This window comes from Festucalex cinctus, chromosome 5 (genome assembly GCF_051991245.1).
Source record: "Festucalex cinctus isolate MCC-2025b chromosome 5, RoL_Fcin_1.0, whole genome shotgun sequence".
NCBI classification, from domain to species: domain Eukaryota; kingdom Metazoa; phylum Chordata; class Actinopteri; order Syngnathiformes; family Syngnathidae; genus Festucalex; species Festucalex cinctus.
In genome coordinates this window covers 30,812,674-30,828,784 of record NC_135415.1, presented here as the reverse complement: position 1 = coordinate 30,828,784, position 16,111 = coordinate 30,812,674, and the positions used below count along the sequence as shown (strand labels likewise).

The window sequence follows — 16,111 nt, the reverse complement described above, 5'->3', positions numbered from 1 at the left end:
TAGTACAGCAAAAGTAATCTTATCAGAAAGAAACAAAATGGTGTTTAACTGCTGTTTCTGAGACACAACAATTACCAAAGTTTATATTAATTGAAAATGCTTCATAAATTATATATATATATATATATATATATATATATATATATATATATATATATATATAATATGTATGTATTTATATATATATTTATATATATATATATATATATATATATATATATATATATATATATATATATATATATATAATATGTATATATAGTTACAGAGCTTTCGACATAAAAATAGTTCTGCCAAGTAGTCGTCTTAAAAGTTTTTATTGATGGTACATCTATTTATTTACATCATCAGCCAAAATGTCCTTTTGCACTATTGATCAATGACACACGCCCGCACACACAACAAAAGAGGGGAGAAGAAAACGGGAGCCGGAGTAAGAGTAAACAAAACGACAAGAGGCCTAGTACTGAGAAGGAGCATGTACCCTTTTGGTCTTTATCCGCGTGGGAGTGTCCTGGGGGTATCGTGATCGTGATGGCGAGTCCGTGAGAAAAACCTCGACGTCATCAGGCACTTCTTCGAGAAAGTTGGAAGGAACAAGTCCGTTGTGTCCGTTGAGCTCACCCTAAGGATTGTTTAAGTGGACACTTATTTGCAAACATTTTGGACTGGAAGAATGACAAAGATGCACATTATACTCCCCCCCAACCACGACAAATATTTTTTTTTTTGTGTGTGTGTTTTTGTTGATTTTACATGTAACTGCCTTCAAAATTAATTAATTTTGCCACACGCCATGACATAACCTGTGCTCAGGTAACGACCAATCAGGGCTCAGTTTGCTGACCAAACCCAGAAAACAGGTGAGCCTTGATTGTTACCTATTTCCTCAGCGCAGGTGATGGCAGCTTCAGTCGACAGCAAGTGAATGGAAAAATGTGTTTTGAAAGATATTATTTGTACATGTAAAACAATGAAGTCACGAAATTAATTGTGGACAAAATATTACCTTTTTATTGCTGAAAATGGCTCAATAAATCAAGTAAGGAATTGCAAGGTGTGCATTTCCCCCAGTAGAGGGTGCTAGTGAGCTATAGAGGAGGCTTGGCATAAGGTACAACTGAAAAACACTTATCCAAACATTTATACAATGATAGTGTTGTTGTTTTTGTGTGTGTGTTAATCAAATATATGAAATAAAAGAAAAAGAAGTGAAGAAGACAATTCATACTGGATTAAATTTCTCCTGGTGAGACCAAATGTGTTTTTATGTGAAACTAATCATTTCTAGCTGTTACAATTTTTCTTTAAATGTTTGAAATGGAAATTTAAAAACAGCCACTTACATAATAAAATCCATCTTCATCTATTTCCCCAAAAACTGTGATGACATCCCCAGCACAGAAAGTCAATTCAGCCTGTTGGAAAGGAAAAAATCAGCACACGAAACCTATTACGTTTATGTCATTACAAACTTTGTAAAAAAAAAATAAAAAATAAATCACATCTATTTGGGGGGGGGGGACTAGGAAGTGTGTGAAACGTGTCCTCCAAATTAATGTGAAGCATCATCACATTAATGGACACCGGTGTCAATTGGACTGGAGTAACTGAAAACACACGTTGGGAATATTGAAGAGAGGGTGGCAGCAAACCGGGCACATCCCGGTCATATTACAGAAAATGTACAGCATGTGGCAGACAGGTCGACACAAAGACCACAGTGAGGAGGGGGAGACGCTAGCTCAGGCAGGATTCTATGAATAGAATTAGCGAGCGACTTGAACTCAGAGCCGCGAACGCCACCATCTCCTTCAGACTCCGACACTTAAGGAAGGAAAAGACACACAGAGCAGACAGCGACACGTCCTCCTCGCCCTCACTCACCTCGTCATCTAGTCTGTTGCCCTCATACTGTGTCGGTGGGTGGGAGGGCCAATAGAAAGGTCAGAGTAAGTACAAACCAAGGGATGGAGAAAAAAAAAAAAAAACAGTTTGCGAAAAGTTTGACCCTAACTTTTCTAAAGGCAGTCTAACTTGTGAGATTACAGGGTCATTTTTTTTTTTTTTTTTCATTACAAATGTCTTAAACAGTAAGCCTATTATGCCATGAGAAGCTAAACTATGTTGAGTTATAGACAGATGATGATAATGTGTGGTCAAGACAATGTGGACAACTTTAACTGTGTAAAGCAATGTGACAAGATCCACTTAAAAAAAAAAAAAAAAAAAAAAATGCCAGTCTGTCAAAATGCTGAGTGGTTTGAATAGCCACTTCAACCTGAGTACCACATTCCAAAAAAAGAAAGAAAGAAGATAATTCAGAGAAACTGAAGGTTTTTATTTCGTGTGAATCATGTTGACCTTTGTTTTTGTTTTTGTTTTTAATTTAGCTAGTTTTATTTTTTACAGTAAGCTTGTCATGTTTTCAAAAATAGGTTTAGTTTAGTTGTAACTAGTTTTAGTATTGGTTTTAGTTTTTTTAATATATGTCGTGTTTTTCGAGTGCAGATAACGAAAAATACACTTTTGCGATAAAAGTAAACTAAAATTCTCAAACGAGTGTTTGTCCTTCCTTCTTCGGTTTAGGCAACACATGCAGCAATAAAGAAATAAATACATTCAAAATGAGCCCTCATACAGCTCATACATATGTGATATTAATTGACAAGGTGAAAATGAATGGCATTGCAATAGTTTTGGTTATTTTTATAAATATAAGATGTGATTTCAGTTAGTTGTTATTTCTTTAAAAGCATGTTTGCCTTTTATTTTACTTCACAATTTTTTTTTTTTCAATTTTGTTATTATTTTGTTAGTTTTTGTCAACTATAACGACCTTGGTCGAAAGCAATGACTTTTTTGGGGGGGAAAAGATTTGGTGCCGTATCGCCTTGTTAAAGTCCAGTCAAAAAACACTTTCAAATTAGAATACTCAGGGGACCTCTTCTCTGATTGGATGGAAGTTTCACTTAAAAATATCCACCAATAACCAAGCCGGAATTCCAAATCAACGGGTCAAAAATGATTGCAACATTTCAAATGGTGTCAATTGCGCAATGCTGGTGGCCACTTGTCACGTTGCTACTGTATATGATGACAGTACCTCGATGTCAATGTTTGGGGAACTCTCTCTTGGGTCGTAGTCATACAGTGCGACCATTCTGCGGGTTGACATCGGATGCTGACGCCCACTCCGTCTGTTCCTCTCTGTGAAACGGTCGTTCCAAAAAAAGAACATTCGAAATACCATTATACATTTTTAGTGGGTTTGGGTTGTACATTTGACCACGTGAAAGGATCTCAATACAGTAATGCAATCATTTTAACGATTAGGATGTGTAGCAAATACTACAAAAAAAGTGGGCTGAAGTATGCATCTAAAGTGATCATGCATACAGATGTTTCAACACAGATTTGTATAAACTAATGTCCAACAACTTCAGCTGAGCTCCAGGCAGCTTTAACTCATTCACTGCCATTGACTGAAAAAGACGTCAAATGATGCATTTTTTTTTTTTTTTTTTGCTGGTCTGGCAATGAATGTGTTAAAAGGCAGAAAATATTCCAAATAAAGAAGAACAAGTAGGAAGCAGAGGACAGGACACAGACCTCGCTTGGACTTTCTGGACCTGCGATTTATTGCGCGCCCGTCTTTGAAACGATCACAGCTTACTTCACAGGAAAGAAGAACATCCAAAATGGGAAAAGTTGAGGGGAAATAAAAGCAGCTGAGAATCAAGCAAGAGACAACATCATACTGCTTGCTCACCTAACTTGTCCACAGGAGTGTTGAGTGGGAGAAAGCCCTGTTTGAGTAGCTGGCCCATCATGTTTCCATCCTCCGTTTGGATTTCAGAGACCATGTTGCAAGGAATCAAACCCACTCGATCTCGGATTTCTGCCCTGTAGAAGCCGTCTGTGTCTTTATTCCCAAACACCTAAAAAGGGAAACGATTAGAGGACGGTGTACGATAACTGAAGTGAACGATGACAGAATCCTTCCTTCTGGAAGGAAACAAAACTTTTAGGACTTCAACAGAAACAAGTGGAATTAGAATTTGGCAGAAACCTTTTAGCATATACTTCTGTGCTTAACTGATATTGCGGAATTTTGTGGCTCTCACCTTGATGACCTGGCCCTCCTTAAACGGAAGCTCCTCGTCAGCAGCATCGGGGTTGGGAGACATGGACAGCGGGTCGTAGTCAAATAGGGCCACGAAAACACGCGTCAGCTCGTCCGCTTCCGACTCGTCAAAGTAATCCATGGAACGGCGTCCGCGCCCGTGCCTGCGTCCGCCATAGCTGTCTGAAACACAGAGGAGGCCTCTGCTGCTACTACCGGCCTTAAACAGCCACACTTGGCTGCAGGGGGCAATGAGAGCAGAAGATGTCTGTTTGTTAGAGCCGGCGGGGGAGGACGCGACATGCATGTGTGCATCAAAGAGCCAAATGCCATGAGAACGATTTTATTCGATTCAATCCGAATTTGAGAAGTAACAAAATGGACTCTTTCCTCACACATATGTGCTCGGCTGTACGCGGGACATCACAGCATACAGTCAGAAAAAAAAACATGTTAAGCAGCTTTTGGCTGAAGGGAAAACCGAACGATGTGCAATATGAGGACAAAACAAGAAGCAAAAGCGCGGTTGCTCATTGCTGTTTCACTGCCTTATCTCACAAAGGACAAAGCATGCCTTCCTTGGTTTGGACATAACGACGAAAGCATTCCTACATCCACTATTGGAAATATCATGCTTGTGTGCCATGTATGAAAACAACTGGAAGCAAAAGGGCAGCAGACACCCATTCCAAACAGAAAACACAATAAATAGCCTAATCGGCAAAGGTTGCGTCAAGGCAACTGGAACATTGTTTGTTTGAATTGTGGCCATGGAAGAAAAGTACTGTGCTCCTTAAATCATTAGCTCCCAAAGACGTATAAATATGTTCTACTTTAAATATTACCAGTGTCCCAAAGGCGTAGTTATACGTTTTTTTAATTATTATTTTATTTTTTTTATGCTAGAGCATACAGAAGGCTTTGATGAAGCCTCTGAACTGCAGCTAACGGTTGAAGCAATGGTAGCTATTACAAAAACGGCCAGCAGGTGGCAGCAGAGTATAAGGGATCAACCAGGGCCATGTTGCAACAAGCCGTTTTCCTCCACAGTTTTTAACAGATTTGTGAATAATGATGAAACCGAGCTATATTGTAATGCTAATTGGTGCGTGAGTAAATGAACTAACTGATTTTCCCATTCTCTGCCTTTTTTCCGGCATTGTCAAGGTGAACTCTTGGTGAGAAAGCTGCGGCCACATACCATATTGATCCTCTGAGGACATAGATGACCATATCCTTCGTCGAGCTACACTGCCATAGTAAACATCCTCCTTGACAGGTGAGGGGTTCCCCTCACTCCCCTCAGTGTTACTGTCCATGGTGATCTCTACAGAAGACACCAATCACAGCAATATGGTCAGAGATTTTCACACATACACAATCTGCTCAATCACACGGCCCCACTCAATCATGCTGGATGAAGAAGTTGTCCGAGGGGAGGGCCGGGGGAAGTGGAAAACACGAGGCAATAGGGACTCATTTTTGGAGTCATGTAAAACAGCAATGCTTTGCACTGTTGCCCGACTATAAACACAGCTTAGCGGTGTAACTTTTATCTAACGTTTGGCCAGTCCAGCTCATGACCATGTATATCTACTTGCCAACATAAAAGGGGCCACGAGATGTTAATGCGCTATGGAAGTGATGTTACAGCTCGGCTCACGTGGGGAAGGGAGACACACGGTATTGACATCGCAACAGACATCAGTGGCCCTCTAAAGGTCGGGATGGGGCGTTTCCTCATTTTCGGTGACCTCACTAACCAATGGATGGGATGGGCCGTCGCTGAGGGGGGGCGCCGATGTGAACCGGCCTCCGCCCTGTATGGTCCAGACGGTTGGCGTTTCCATGAGATGGCGAGTTTCCAATCAGCTTTAGAATAAGAAAAGACAAACAGTTACAACAATAAGACAACCACAATTAGGGGAAAAAAATGTATCATTTGAAACAATTAAATAAAAAAAATCCCACAAGTTTGTCAAAACAACTTAAAAGCCAAAAGAGCAAATGATCGAGTCCATTTGTCCTTAGGAAGGCTAAATTATAGAAAAAACAAAACAAAGTATAAACAAACAAGTAAATCAAATCAAGCCCCAACATGACACCATGGATTGGGGTTAGTAGGGCCACATGTTCAACTAAAGACCATTTGTTTGCTTTGTTTTGTTCTGTGCATGTCAGCTCCAGGACAAGAAGGAAATGATTCACGAAGTTGTTGCAAAAAAAATAACTCACGTTTTGCTTTATCTTCAGCATGGTAACCATGACAATCAATCAAGTACAACAGTATAACAAAAAGGTAATGAAGTTCTTTTTTTTTTCTTTTTCTTTTTTTAAACTAAGGTGGATTAAGGGAAAGTCAACCCAAGGATTGTAATTACATTGTTTTATGCAGTCCCACTAGTCTAAACACAGTATTCTGATTACTATTGTGTATGTGGAATATGATGAAAGCGGCGGCAAAATCTACCCATTTTTAATCCATTTTAGTGGGTGGCCATTTTTGTCATTTGTTGTCAACTGTAAATATCACAGGTATGACTGAGGTAACGACCAATCACGACTCACTTGTTTTCTGAGTTTGGTCATGTGACATTCACAAGCTGAGCCGTGATTGGTTGTTACCCGAGTTACGCTCAACTGTGATGTCATTTTAAGTTGACGGCAAGAGACAAAATGGCCGCCCCAAAAGAGTGATTAAAATGGATGGATTTTGCTGCTTAATCCACAAATGCAATATTAATTAGACGGCTGCATTTAGACTAGTCAGGGCACATACAACATATTATTGTAATTTGTGAAGACATTCCTTGGGTTGACTTCCCCTTAAGGCGGACGGATGTATTAACTGCAGGACGGCAAGCAATTGAGACATCTATCGGGTGTGTGTGTGATGACATTCTGCAAAAAAAAAAAAAAAAAAGAGCACATGATTCCGGTGCAAGACTTATTGCTACGTTCAGACCAACAGTGGGGGAGGCGTTTCCGGCGGCGCAGTTGCATCGTAGTCGATGGACTTTGCGGTTGAGGTGCCCAACGGTGTGTTTGGGATGTTTCCGGCGAGCAGACAAAACACAAGGAAGCGCTTGTGTGCAGAACGTGTAGCATAGCAATGGAGGTTAGCTTGATTGTCGCGGTTTTGCAGGCACCCGGAGCTATACGACACGACAATCTACGTGTACCGGGACTGGGCCAAAAAAAAGGAGATTGCTTGGAGGAAGAAGTGTGGAGGTCGGCTTATCTGGTGTGTTTTGTTTGTTTAACTCATTCACTCGCCGCCATTTTCACATTTCGCAATCCCGTTCGCTCCCGGCTGTTTTACTGGATTTTGACTGATTTTGCAAGGCCCACAGAATATTGTGTTCTATTGCTATAAAAGCATGGACCCTACCAAAAGAAATATTAAAGTCTCTTCTTCCATCAGGAAAAAAAAAATATGTTTCTATCTGTTTCCGTTTTGCAGCAATTAGCATGAGAAGAGAGCTAAGTTTCATCAGTTTTCACAAATCTATTTAAAATTGTAAGTAATTGAGCTTTTTTTTCGACATGGCCCTGGTTGATCTCCTTTGCTCTGCTGCCACCTGTTGGCCGTTTGTGTAATAACTACCATTTCTGCAACCGTTCTTTGCAGTTGAGAGGCTGCATCAAAGCCTTCTGTATGCTCTAGCATAAAAACAAAAAAACGTATAAATACGTCTTTGGGACACTTACATTAAAAAAAAAGGTATTTACATGTTATTGGGAGTAAATGAGTTAATTGTTGAAGTGTGAAGCAAGCTAGCAATGCTACAATAAAGTTAACGCTACCCACCGAAGCGGAAATCCCTCTCCTCTTACTCCGTTGCGGCACAGAGCGAAATAAATCCCATTGGAAAACACCGTGAAAAAAACACATGCGAGACCAGCCATATTTTTGGTTTGGTCTGAACGTAGCATTATGGTGTAAACTCACCACACTTTGCACAGTGAAGCAATTTAGCAACTGCTGTCCTTTAAATAGAACCATTATCCAAAAAGACATGACAACTCAAAACTGGTTAAAATGGCCTTTAGGGAAATAAAAGTTTGGCTGTATATTTAAAAAAAAAAAAGAAAAAAGAAGAAGAAGAAGAACACCTGTCAGTCAGAGAAAAAGCAAAGTAACTTTCACAAAAGAACATAAAATCAGACCAACCATGATGAAAATGAAGCCATCAAATGATTAGAACGGGGATAATCATGACAAAACACAGACAACATTGAGAAAGCAAAAATGGCTGCAGCTTGCTGATTGTGAAGTACAGCAGAAAGTTCGAGTCACACACCAGCGACTGGTCCCAGCGGAGCCTGGACAAAGACTGGGCCCGAGCCTCCCTGTGAGGGCCGTAATAGACTCTGTCCAACTCGTTCAGCCTGGCCTCACTCAGGGTCCCCTCCCGGGAGTAGTTCCGCGGCCCAAAGTGTTCCCGGTTTTTAAAGTCACCGGTGTGGACTGACTTTGCGGAGGTCGCCGGAATGTCAGCAAACTCCTCCTCGACGCTGCACTGGCGCGTCAAAGTTCTCTTACGGCCCATGGCAAGCGCTCGCCTTTCTACCGGACCTTCACAGTGGATGATGCGCATGGGACCGCCGTGGGTGTAGCAACCTCGATGACCCCTGCCCAGAGACCCTTCTTCCTCACTCCCGCAGTCCAAACCGCTGTCGGGGCTCTTGGTGTTCTGGCGGTTGGCTCGGCCCAGGAGGCGCTCGTCCGCGTGGCAGTAGTAGCGGATGTCGGCGAAGCGAGGCGAAGAGCGCTGGCGCTGCAAATGGCGGAGGCTCCTGCCGGAGGCGACGCGGTCGCGCTCGCGACCGTCACGGCCGTAGGTCCCGCGCCCGGCGCGCGGCGTTCCCGGCCGCCCGTCTTCCTCGAAGCGCAGGCGCTGGCCCATGTTGTCCACGCCGTCCGTCTCTTCCTCCACCTCCGGGATGCTGTGGAGACGCTTGCTCCGGAGCGACTTCTGCTTCACCACCTCTCGCTGCAGGTCCCAGCAGTCCCTTTCCTCGGCGAGGTCCTGACGCTTATAGTACGCCTCCGCGAAGCAAAAGTTCCACACGTTTTTCACAGTTCAGCGAGTCAGTTCAAAAGGTTCGGTTTAGTGTTTCGGAAGGGGAGTTGACACGTGTTTGAAGGTTTTAACACAGGCAGGAAACAACACAACATGTGAATAGAGTAAATGGGGGGGAAAGACAAAATAAAGACATAATTAGTTATTTGTGGCAGTAAAGCAACTCATGCAGTCTCATTCCGTGAAGAGGAAATGGCATGCTCTGAACAGGAATCTGTGAAAAAATGGAGTGAAAGCTGACAAACAAAATGTGGACACAAAAAAAAAAGGGACATTTGCTCACGAGGAGTGTGAAATAAAAAGGATAAAAGGGGTTTACTCGTAAGAGGGGTAAGAGAAGAGAGAAATCAATTGTAATAATCAGTCATAAACCAATGAGAAGTTGAGGGCATAGATGTGCTACTTAACATAGTATAGGGTGACCAGACATCCCGTTTAAACGGGACTAGTCAGACAGTCTTGGTTTTGAGGGTTGCGTTTCGTCAGCCCCATTATTTTGTCGCACTTTTTTTCCCATCCAGTCAGCAAGCCAATTGTTTGGGAAATCTGCATGTCAATCGTACAGTTGTCATAGCGATTCCTCCAAGAAACAAATTCAAAATGACTTTAACTGTTAAATCGCTGGCAGGTATGTTTTCGTCTTCGCGTCCTTCCTATGTCCTTCGTCATAGGAAATGTCACCGTCCTGTTAGCCTCGTCCTCTCCAATGCAAGCGGAGCTTTTCTGGTGGCACATTTTCACTGTTTCCACACACGCAAATAACATTAACCACTAGGTGGTGCAACGACACAACTTAACCACTGGGTGGTGCGCTAACACAATGAACAAACTGAACAGTAAACATAACAATTTAGCATTAGCTAAATGCTAAACCTCTTTCAACTATAACCACTTGAAATATCAAAGCATATGTAGGAATGGGAAAAAAAAAAAAAAAGATTTGTTGGTTTGTTATGATTGGTAGATGTGGCTGTTTGAAAGCGCTATACAAATAAAGATAACTTGACTTAAAGTAATAACACAACCAGATTGACTAACAAATTTTCTTGACCGCTTATTCCTTACAAGGGTCGCGTGGGGTGCTGGAGCCTCTCCCAGCTGGCTATGGGCAGTAGGCGGGGTACACCCTGAACTGGTTGCCAGCCAATCGCAGGGCAGTTATAAATCGTTCCTGGTGATAATTTATTGTATATTTGATTCTCAATGAAATTGTAGTGTCCCCGGTTTATAATTTTGAAAATCTGGTCACCCTACATAGTAAGCACTTATTTAGTAACAATATACATTTGTCATGTATACAGCAATTCCAACTGTGTTGTAACAGACATAAATAGAGTCGCTCGCCCAAGCCATTCGAATTCCAATTTGTTTAGTTTACATGTAAAATGGAAAATGGCTTTCACCTCACTCTTGTTTTTCTACCTCCAAGGTGCTAAAAGTATTTTTGGGAGGGGGAGGTCATCTACAACAGTTATATACAAGTAAATGGCAATGACAAAACAATAATGGAATTTGATTTAAAAAACAAAGTAAATACATCGATGAATATTGAATAGGTTTCATGAATTTCATATTATTATGCTACATTTTGATTCTAAAGTTTACTCCTGACAGCATGTAACGTGAGATTTTGTTGCCATTATGGTTTTACATCCACACAGAACAAATGAAAACAGAATTGTACTGATAACCAGTGCCAAGAGATCCAAATTAAATATTTGACATGACAGACATGAGCAAAAGTGAATACAGTATTGACATTTAAGTGCTCACTTAAATGAGATTCCCGTGTGCACTTGATATGCCATGACCCTTTGAACTTGTACGTCGCTATCAATTTTGCTTATCACAAAAAAATAAACGAGTCAAACAAAATGCAGCGCAACCCAGAAATGCACATTGTTTTAAGTATTCAGCCTCCATGCTATCAAGATGATTATATATATGTACTGTACGCAGCCATTCTCATGAGCGGAACCGGAGGAGGGAGGGCAGGTTGGCTTAATTCGGTCCAATTAAGGCAGTAGCACTCAGCCAGGCAAAGCCACCGTGGGCCTGCTCGTAAAAACCTTGGCAAGGTGACGCCGACTACCCCGCTGCCCTTTACCCGGCCACCCCCGCAGTGTGTCGCTACAGACCCGAAAGGTGTGCTGTTGTACCTTGAGAGAATTGTGAGAGTTGATGCTCCTCCTGCGACCTTCTTCCAATTGCATCTCGGAATAGAGATCTTCCTCGTCCTCCTCCATGATGTCGGACAAGTCGGATCCCCGGCTGCTCTCCGTGTAGTACTCCTCACTGTGGCTGTACTGGTGGTGGTGATGGTGGTGCTAAGAGGAAAACCAAAACCCCAAAAAAGCGCAATATTACTTTTTTTCCTTTAACGTTCTCTTCAGTTGACTCCAGCTAGAAATGACACTTTTCAATTGAGTGCTCAGGCCTCTTTAACGGAGATTATATGCAGGACAGAATCGAGGAACTCAAGTAGCTATGCGCGCTGCAGCAACAAAATGATTGAATAAAACCTAAAAGATTATTAAAGTGACTTTTGAGTTGCTTATATTCAGGTAGTTGGCTCACTGGGATGTATGAAATTAAACCGCCAAGTCAATATTTTGCTATCTGCCCACTTCTGAAAGTTTGTGAGGGGAATGAGATGTTCTGCACCGCTGTTACGTACAAATGTGGCTTATTTACATAATAAACAGTGTAAAAAAATATGGTTTCATGAGCCAACGGTGGCTTGCTGCATTCATCATTTACAGTATTTGTGTAGGTGGAAACATCACTTGCTCGTGTTATATTCACATAATTGAATTCAGAATTTAATGCTTTTATCATGTCCTTCATATTTAATTCTTTCGTACCGTCAAAAACGTTTAATAACGATGACTAAAATCACGATGTATGTCGCCATAAACGTTAATTGATGTCAACTATGTTTTTTTTTGTTTTGTTTTTTTTAATCAATGGGCAGTGCAACGTCTAATGGAGCGCTGCCTTGTCAATGGGGTTGTGAAATCAAAACACTAACTATGGCCAGCAGATGGCAGCATTGTATCTCTTTACAATGGGCTGCCGGTTTATGAAATTACAATGAAACATGACGAATCTGACCAAATAGAAGCCTTTGTCACGTTAAATTTAATTCACAGAGCATCACTGAACAAAAAATATTCGGGTCAAAGTCACTGTTGTGCACAAAATGTATCTTTTCACAAAAAGCTTGTTTTCTCCTTATTTTTCTATTTTCGTTTGATTGTCACTCAAATTACACATTTTCACATGGTGATTAGACTAAAGAACGGAATAAAGTAGGAAATATCCTTTTTTTTTCTAATGAAAGAATGGAACGCAATATTTCATGTGGTGCCCACCATGTTTATGTAGTAATAGCGCACAATATTCTGTTTGCCTTGAAAGATGAGTTGAAATGCTTGAAATTGGATGGCACTGTCTGGGTTGTTTTTTTGTTGTTGTTTTGTTTTGTTTTTTTTGCTAGCGTGTGGCAGTAAAATAGTTCAGAAGAATGAATGTGTCCTAACTGATCTATATCGGATCGAATTGAATTGTATCGAATCGAATCAAACGAAACTGTCATGACTCAAATCGAATCATTTGAGGAAATTAGAATCGATGCCCTGAGCAAAAGCGTAATCGTGAGTGCACAACATTCATGAGAGTGAATTTTAAAGAAGTACTTTCTCACACTACACTTGACATTAAAAACAGAACACGTGTCGTATTAATACCTGTCGTCCCAATTCAGAGCCTCGAAGAAATTCATCCACCGAAGCTCCTCTTCTTCTTGCGTGAGGAGAATCGTAACCGTCCTCCTCCTCGTCAGAGTTAAGCGGCCGCTCGCTGAAGATGTTCCTCTTCTCCGCCTGATAAGAAATATCAGATCACGCATGTGTGTCAACTTGTTTCTCAAAAAGGTTTGAATCTTTGTCCTTGTGCCGTCTTATCGAAGTAGTTCAATGACCGTATTTTCCGCATTATAAGGCGCACCTAAAAGCCTTCAATTTTGTCAAAATCTGACCATGCGCCTTATATATGGATCAATATGGAGCCGCAACAGGTCTCGCTGTCAAGACGCTATCGGTGACCCTGCACGATCGGAGATTCCGCCATCTTGGATCGCTAACACTAATACTTTCCCTCAGAGAAAATAATAAAACAGCTTTTTATTCATTTTGGGAGTAACTGGAGTTGTCAGAAAGCTGCTTTGTAATCTATTCATAAAGTTTGACTGACCTAGCTGACTGTTTTGTTGACGTCCCCTTTAGCGCAGCACCATCTAATGGATGCATAACGTAACCCCAGACTCTACTGTAGCGCCTTATATATGGAAAAAGTTTGAAAATATGTCATTCGTTGACGGTGCGCCTTATAGTGCGTAAACTACGGTAGTTACAGCGTATGTTGCCTTTTTTCCTCGTACCCTGTTGCCTTCGGCAAACACTCTCTGGGCAGCTTCCCTGGCCATGGCCTTGGCGATGGTGTTGGGGATGGGGACTCCCTGAGGCTGCGGCAGGATCCTCTGAGGAGAGGGCGAGCGCCGCGTCTGGAAGGGCGGCGGCTCCAAGTTGGCTCCGCCGCCGGCGCGCATGGGAGGCAGCGGGGACGGGGAGCGTTCCCAAGGCCGCACGCTCGCCTCGTGCTCTTTGGTTTCTGGCTCTCTGGCACTTATGAGCGCTTTGGACTTGGGCGCGGGCTGGCGCTGGAACGGAGGAGGACTGGCGTGGGGCGGGGGGTGACAGATGGGCTGGGCTCGGGGCAGAGGCTGCACCTGTGGCTGGGGATGAATTGGCGGATACGTGGACGGATACGGAGGGTGCGTTTGGGAGAGGGCCGGGTGGGACGGCGGCTGGGGCAACGTGTGCGGCGGCCCGGTAGTTCCATGCGACAGGCGAGGGGAGCCCAAGAGATTATGCGGGATGACGGCCACCGGCGAATCCTGGGACTCTCCTTGTGTTGATAACGTCCTTACAATGACCTCCCTGGCCTCCAGGCCTTGGATTCTGTTTAACTCCACTGTCACATAGTCTGCTGTGGGGTACAAGACCTCTGCAATCTACAACAAACAACCACAGCGTCAACAATTTACTTTACATTACTGTTGATTTTATCCGCCATTTTTAAATGTAGTCTCAGTTTTAGTCCAGTTTCAATCATCCATCCATCCATTTTCTTGACCGATTATTTCCCACAAGGGTCACGGGGGGGTTGCTGGAGCCTATCTCAGCTGGCTCTGGGCAGTAGGCGGGGGACACCCTGCGACTGGTTGCCAACCAATCGCAGGGCACAGTTTCAATCGTGCTTTTCAAATTCATCAATTTTTTAGTCGACTATAAAATCGAGCATTTTCGTCTTTATTTTAATCCAAGAAAACCTCATTGCATTCATCTAGTTTTAGTCACCAAAAACTCAACGTTTTGGACAACCATTTTACCCCTGTATAATTATTAATTATAATTAATGATTTAACATTAAATTTCTCTCACCATTTTAATAAAAAATAACTTCACACACAATTACAGGATCAACAACAACTCTAGTTTCAGATAGTGTTAGTAAATTAGCCAGCGGTCGGATTAACATTATTGTTGGAACGTTAAAGCCGTTAGATTAATGTTACTTTATAACTATAATTTACTTTTTCTTTAACTTCCACTTTGAACCCTCCATGTGTTTGTGCATGTTGCACTCGCCAGCTGCAGATTTGCAAGGGGATCATTTCACTGTGTGTCACATGACAGTGTCACAGCAACAGATGAGCACAGACAAGGTTTTACAAAATCATATAATTTTCATCCACAGATTTTAGTCCAGTTCTTATTAAGTGAAGGACATTTTTGTCTTGCCCTGCGACTGGCTGGAAACCAGTTCGGGGTGTAGCCCGCCTACTGGCCGGAGCCAGCTGGGATAGGCTCCAGCACCCCAGCGACCCTTGTGAGGAGCGAGCGGTTAAGAGGATGGACGGACGGATGGACGACATTTTCGTCTTGTCTTCATTAGTCGACGAAAAAGCATACTGATGTTATTTTATTGTTTTTATTAATGAGGGTTTTAGTTGCTTCTTGTTGGAGAACAGCAAGTTGTGCAAAAAAAAAAAAAAAAGATCTGACACATTCAATAGTTCACCTGGAAAGTGTAGAGTGGAAAAAAAAAAAAAAGATGATGAACATGGTGACATGATTTCCTTCCTCCACAAGGTGGCAAAAGAGCACCGCAAAACATTTGGCACAAGAACAAGAAGCCGGCGGTACCTTTTGTCCCTTTGTGCATACAGCATAGCCAATTACGCTGGCACCGTTGGAAGTACCGGCCGAAGTCAGTGGCGGGGGCTTCCATCGAACCTGCAGGACGCCGGGCGTCTGACCACACTGGACCTGAACTTCCTGTGGCGGGAGTGGGGGCCCTGGGGACCGCAAACAAGGGGGGAAATAGTCTTAAAAAACAGAACTAACTTGTGTTAAGCGCACTCCCCTGATGAGTTGAACGCGGATTTTCTTTTCTCAATCCAATTGACCTCCCTTCCATCCATCTTCTACATTGACTTTTACAGTTTGGGGTCAAAGGGCGCTGATGCCCAATGACTGCCGGAAAAGACAAACTGCACAATATGCCAGTTGGCAGTCAATGACAGGGACAACCATTGAAACTGTCACCAACTCACGTTGCTTACACGGAAGCCAGCAACATGTGGGATTCATTTTCTTTATATTTTAGACTGAGTGGTCAGTGATGTTAAAAATATTATATTTCGCTATATAAATGTTACATATTGATGTGACTTCCTCACTATAATTGCAAAACTCCATGAAAGTTTTTCACTTAACTCATTCACTCGCCGCCATTTTCACATTTCGCAATCCCGTTCACTCCCGGCTGTTTT

At 42.3% G+C, this 16,111-nt stretch overlaps 1 protein-coding gene across 8 annotated transcripts in view; it reads right to left on the bottom strand.

Moving 5' to 3' along the window:
• Positions 1 to 16,111, bottom strand: part of rimbp2b (RIMS binding protein 2b) — a 95,211-nt gene that overhangs the window by 3,631 nt on the left and 75,469 nt on the right. For 3 of the 8 annotated variants that reach the window (XM_077521416.1, XM_077521417.1, XM_077521418.1), the window contains exons 14-27: positions 15,483 to 15,634; positions 13,655 to 14,287; positions 12,963 to 13,097; positions 11,373 to 11,540; positions 8,431 to 9,177; positions 5,890 to 5,998; positions 5,328 to 5,453; positions 4,128 to 4,309; positions 3,773 to 3,941; positions 3,613 to 3,675; positions 3,107 to 3,210; positions 1,888 to 1,914; positions 1,347 to 1,418; positions 485 to 625 (exon numbers count right to left, since the gene is read on the bottom strand). In XM_077521416.1, the coding sequence (XP_077377542.1) occupies positions 485 to 625; positions 1,347 to 1,418; positions 1,888 to 1,914; positions 3,107 to 3,210; positions 3,613 to 3,675; positions 3,773 to 3,941; positions 4,128 to 4,309; positions 5,328 to 5,453; positions 5,890 to 5,998; positions 8,431 to 9,177; positions 11,373 to 11,540; positions 12,963 to 13,097; positions 13,655 to 14,287; positions 15,483 to 15,634 (2,828 nt within the window). Of the gene's footprint in view, positions 1 to 301; positions 626 to 1,346; positions 1,419 to 1,887; positions 1,915 to 3,106; positions 3,211 to 3,612; positions 3,676 to 3,772; positions 3,942 to 4,127; positions 4,366 to 5,327; positions 5,454 to 5,889; positions 5,999 to 8,430; positions 9,178 to 11,372; positions 11,541 to 12,962; positions 13,098 to 13,654; positions 14,288 to 15,482; positions 15,635 to 16,111 lie in introns of those variants that run through there. The other 5 variants (XM_077521422.1, XM_077521423.1, XM_077521419.1 and 2 more) reach the window with 4 other exon arrangements.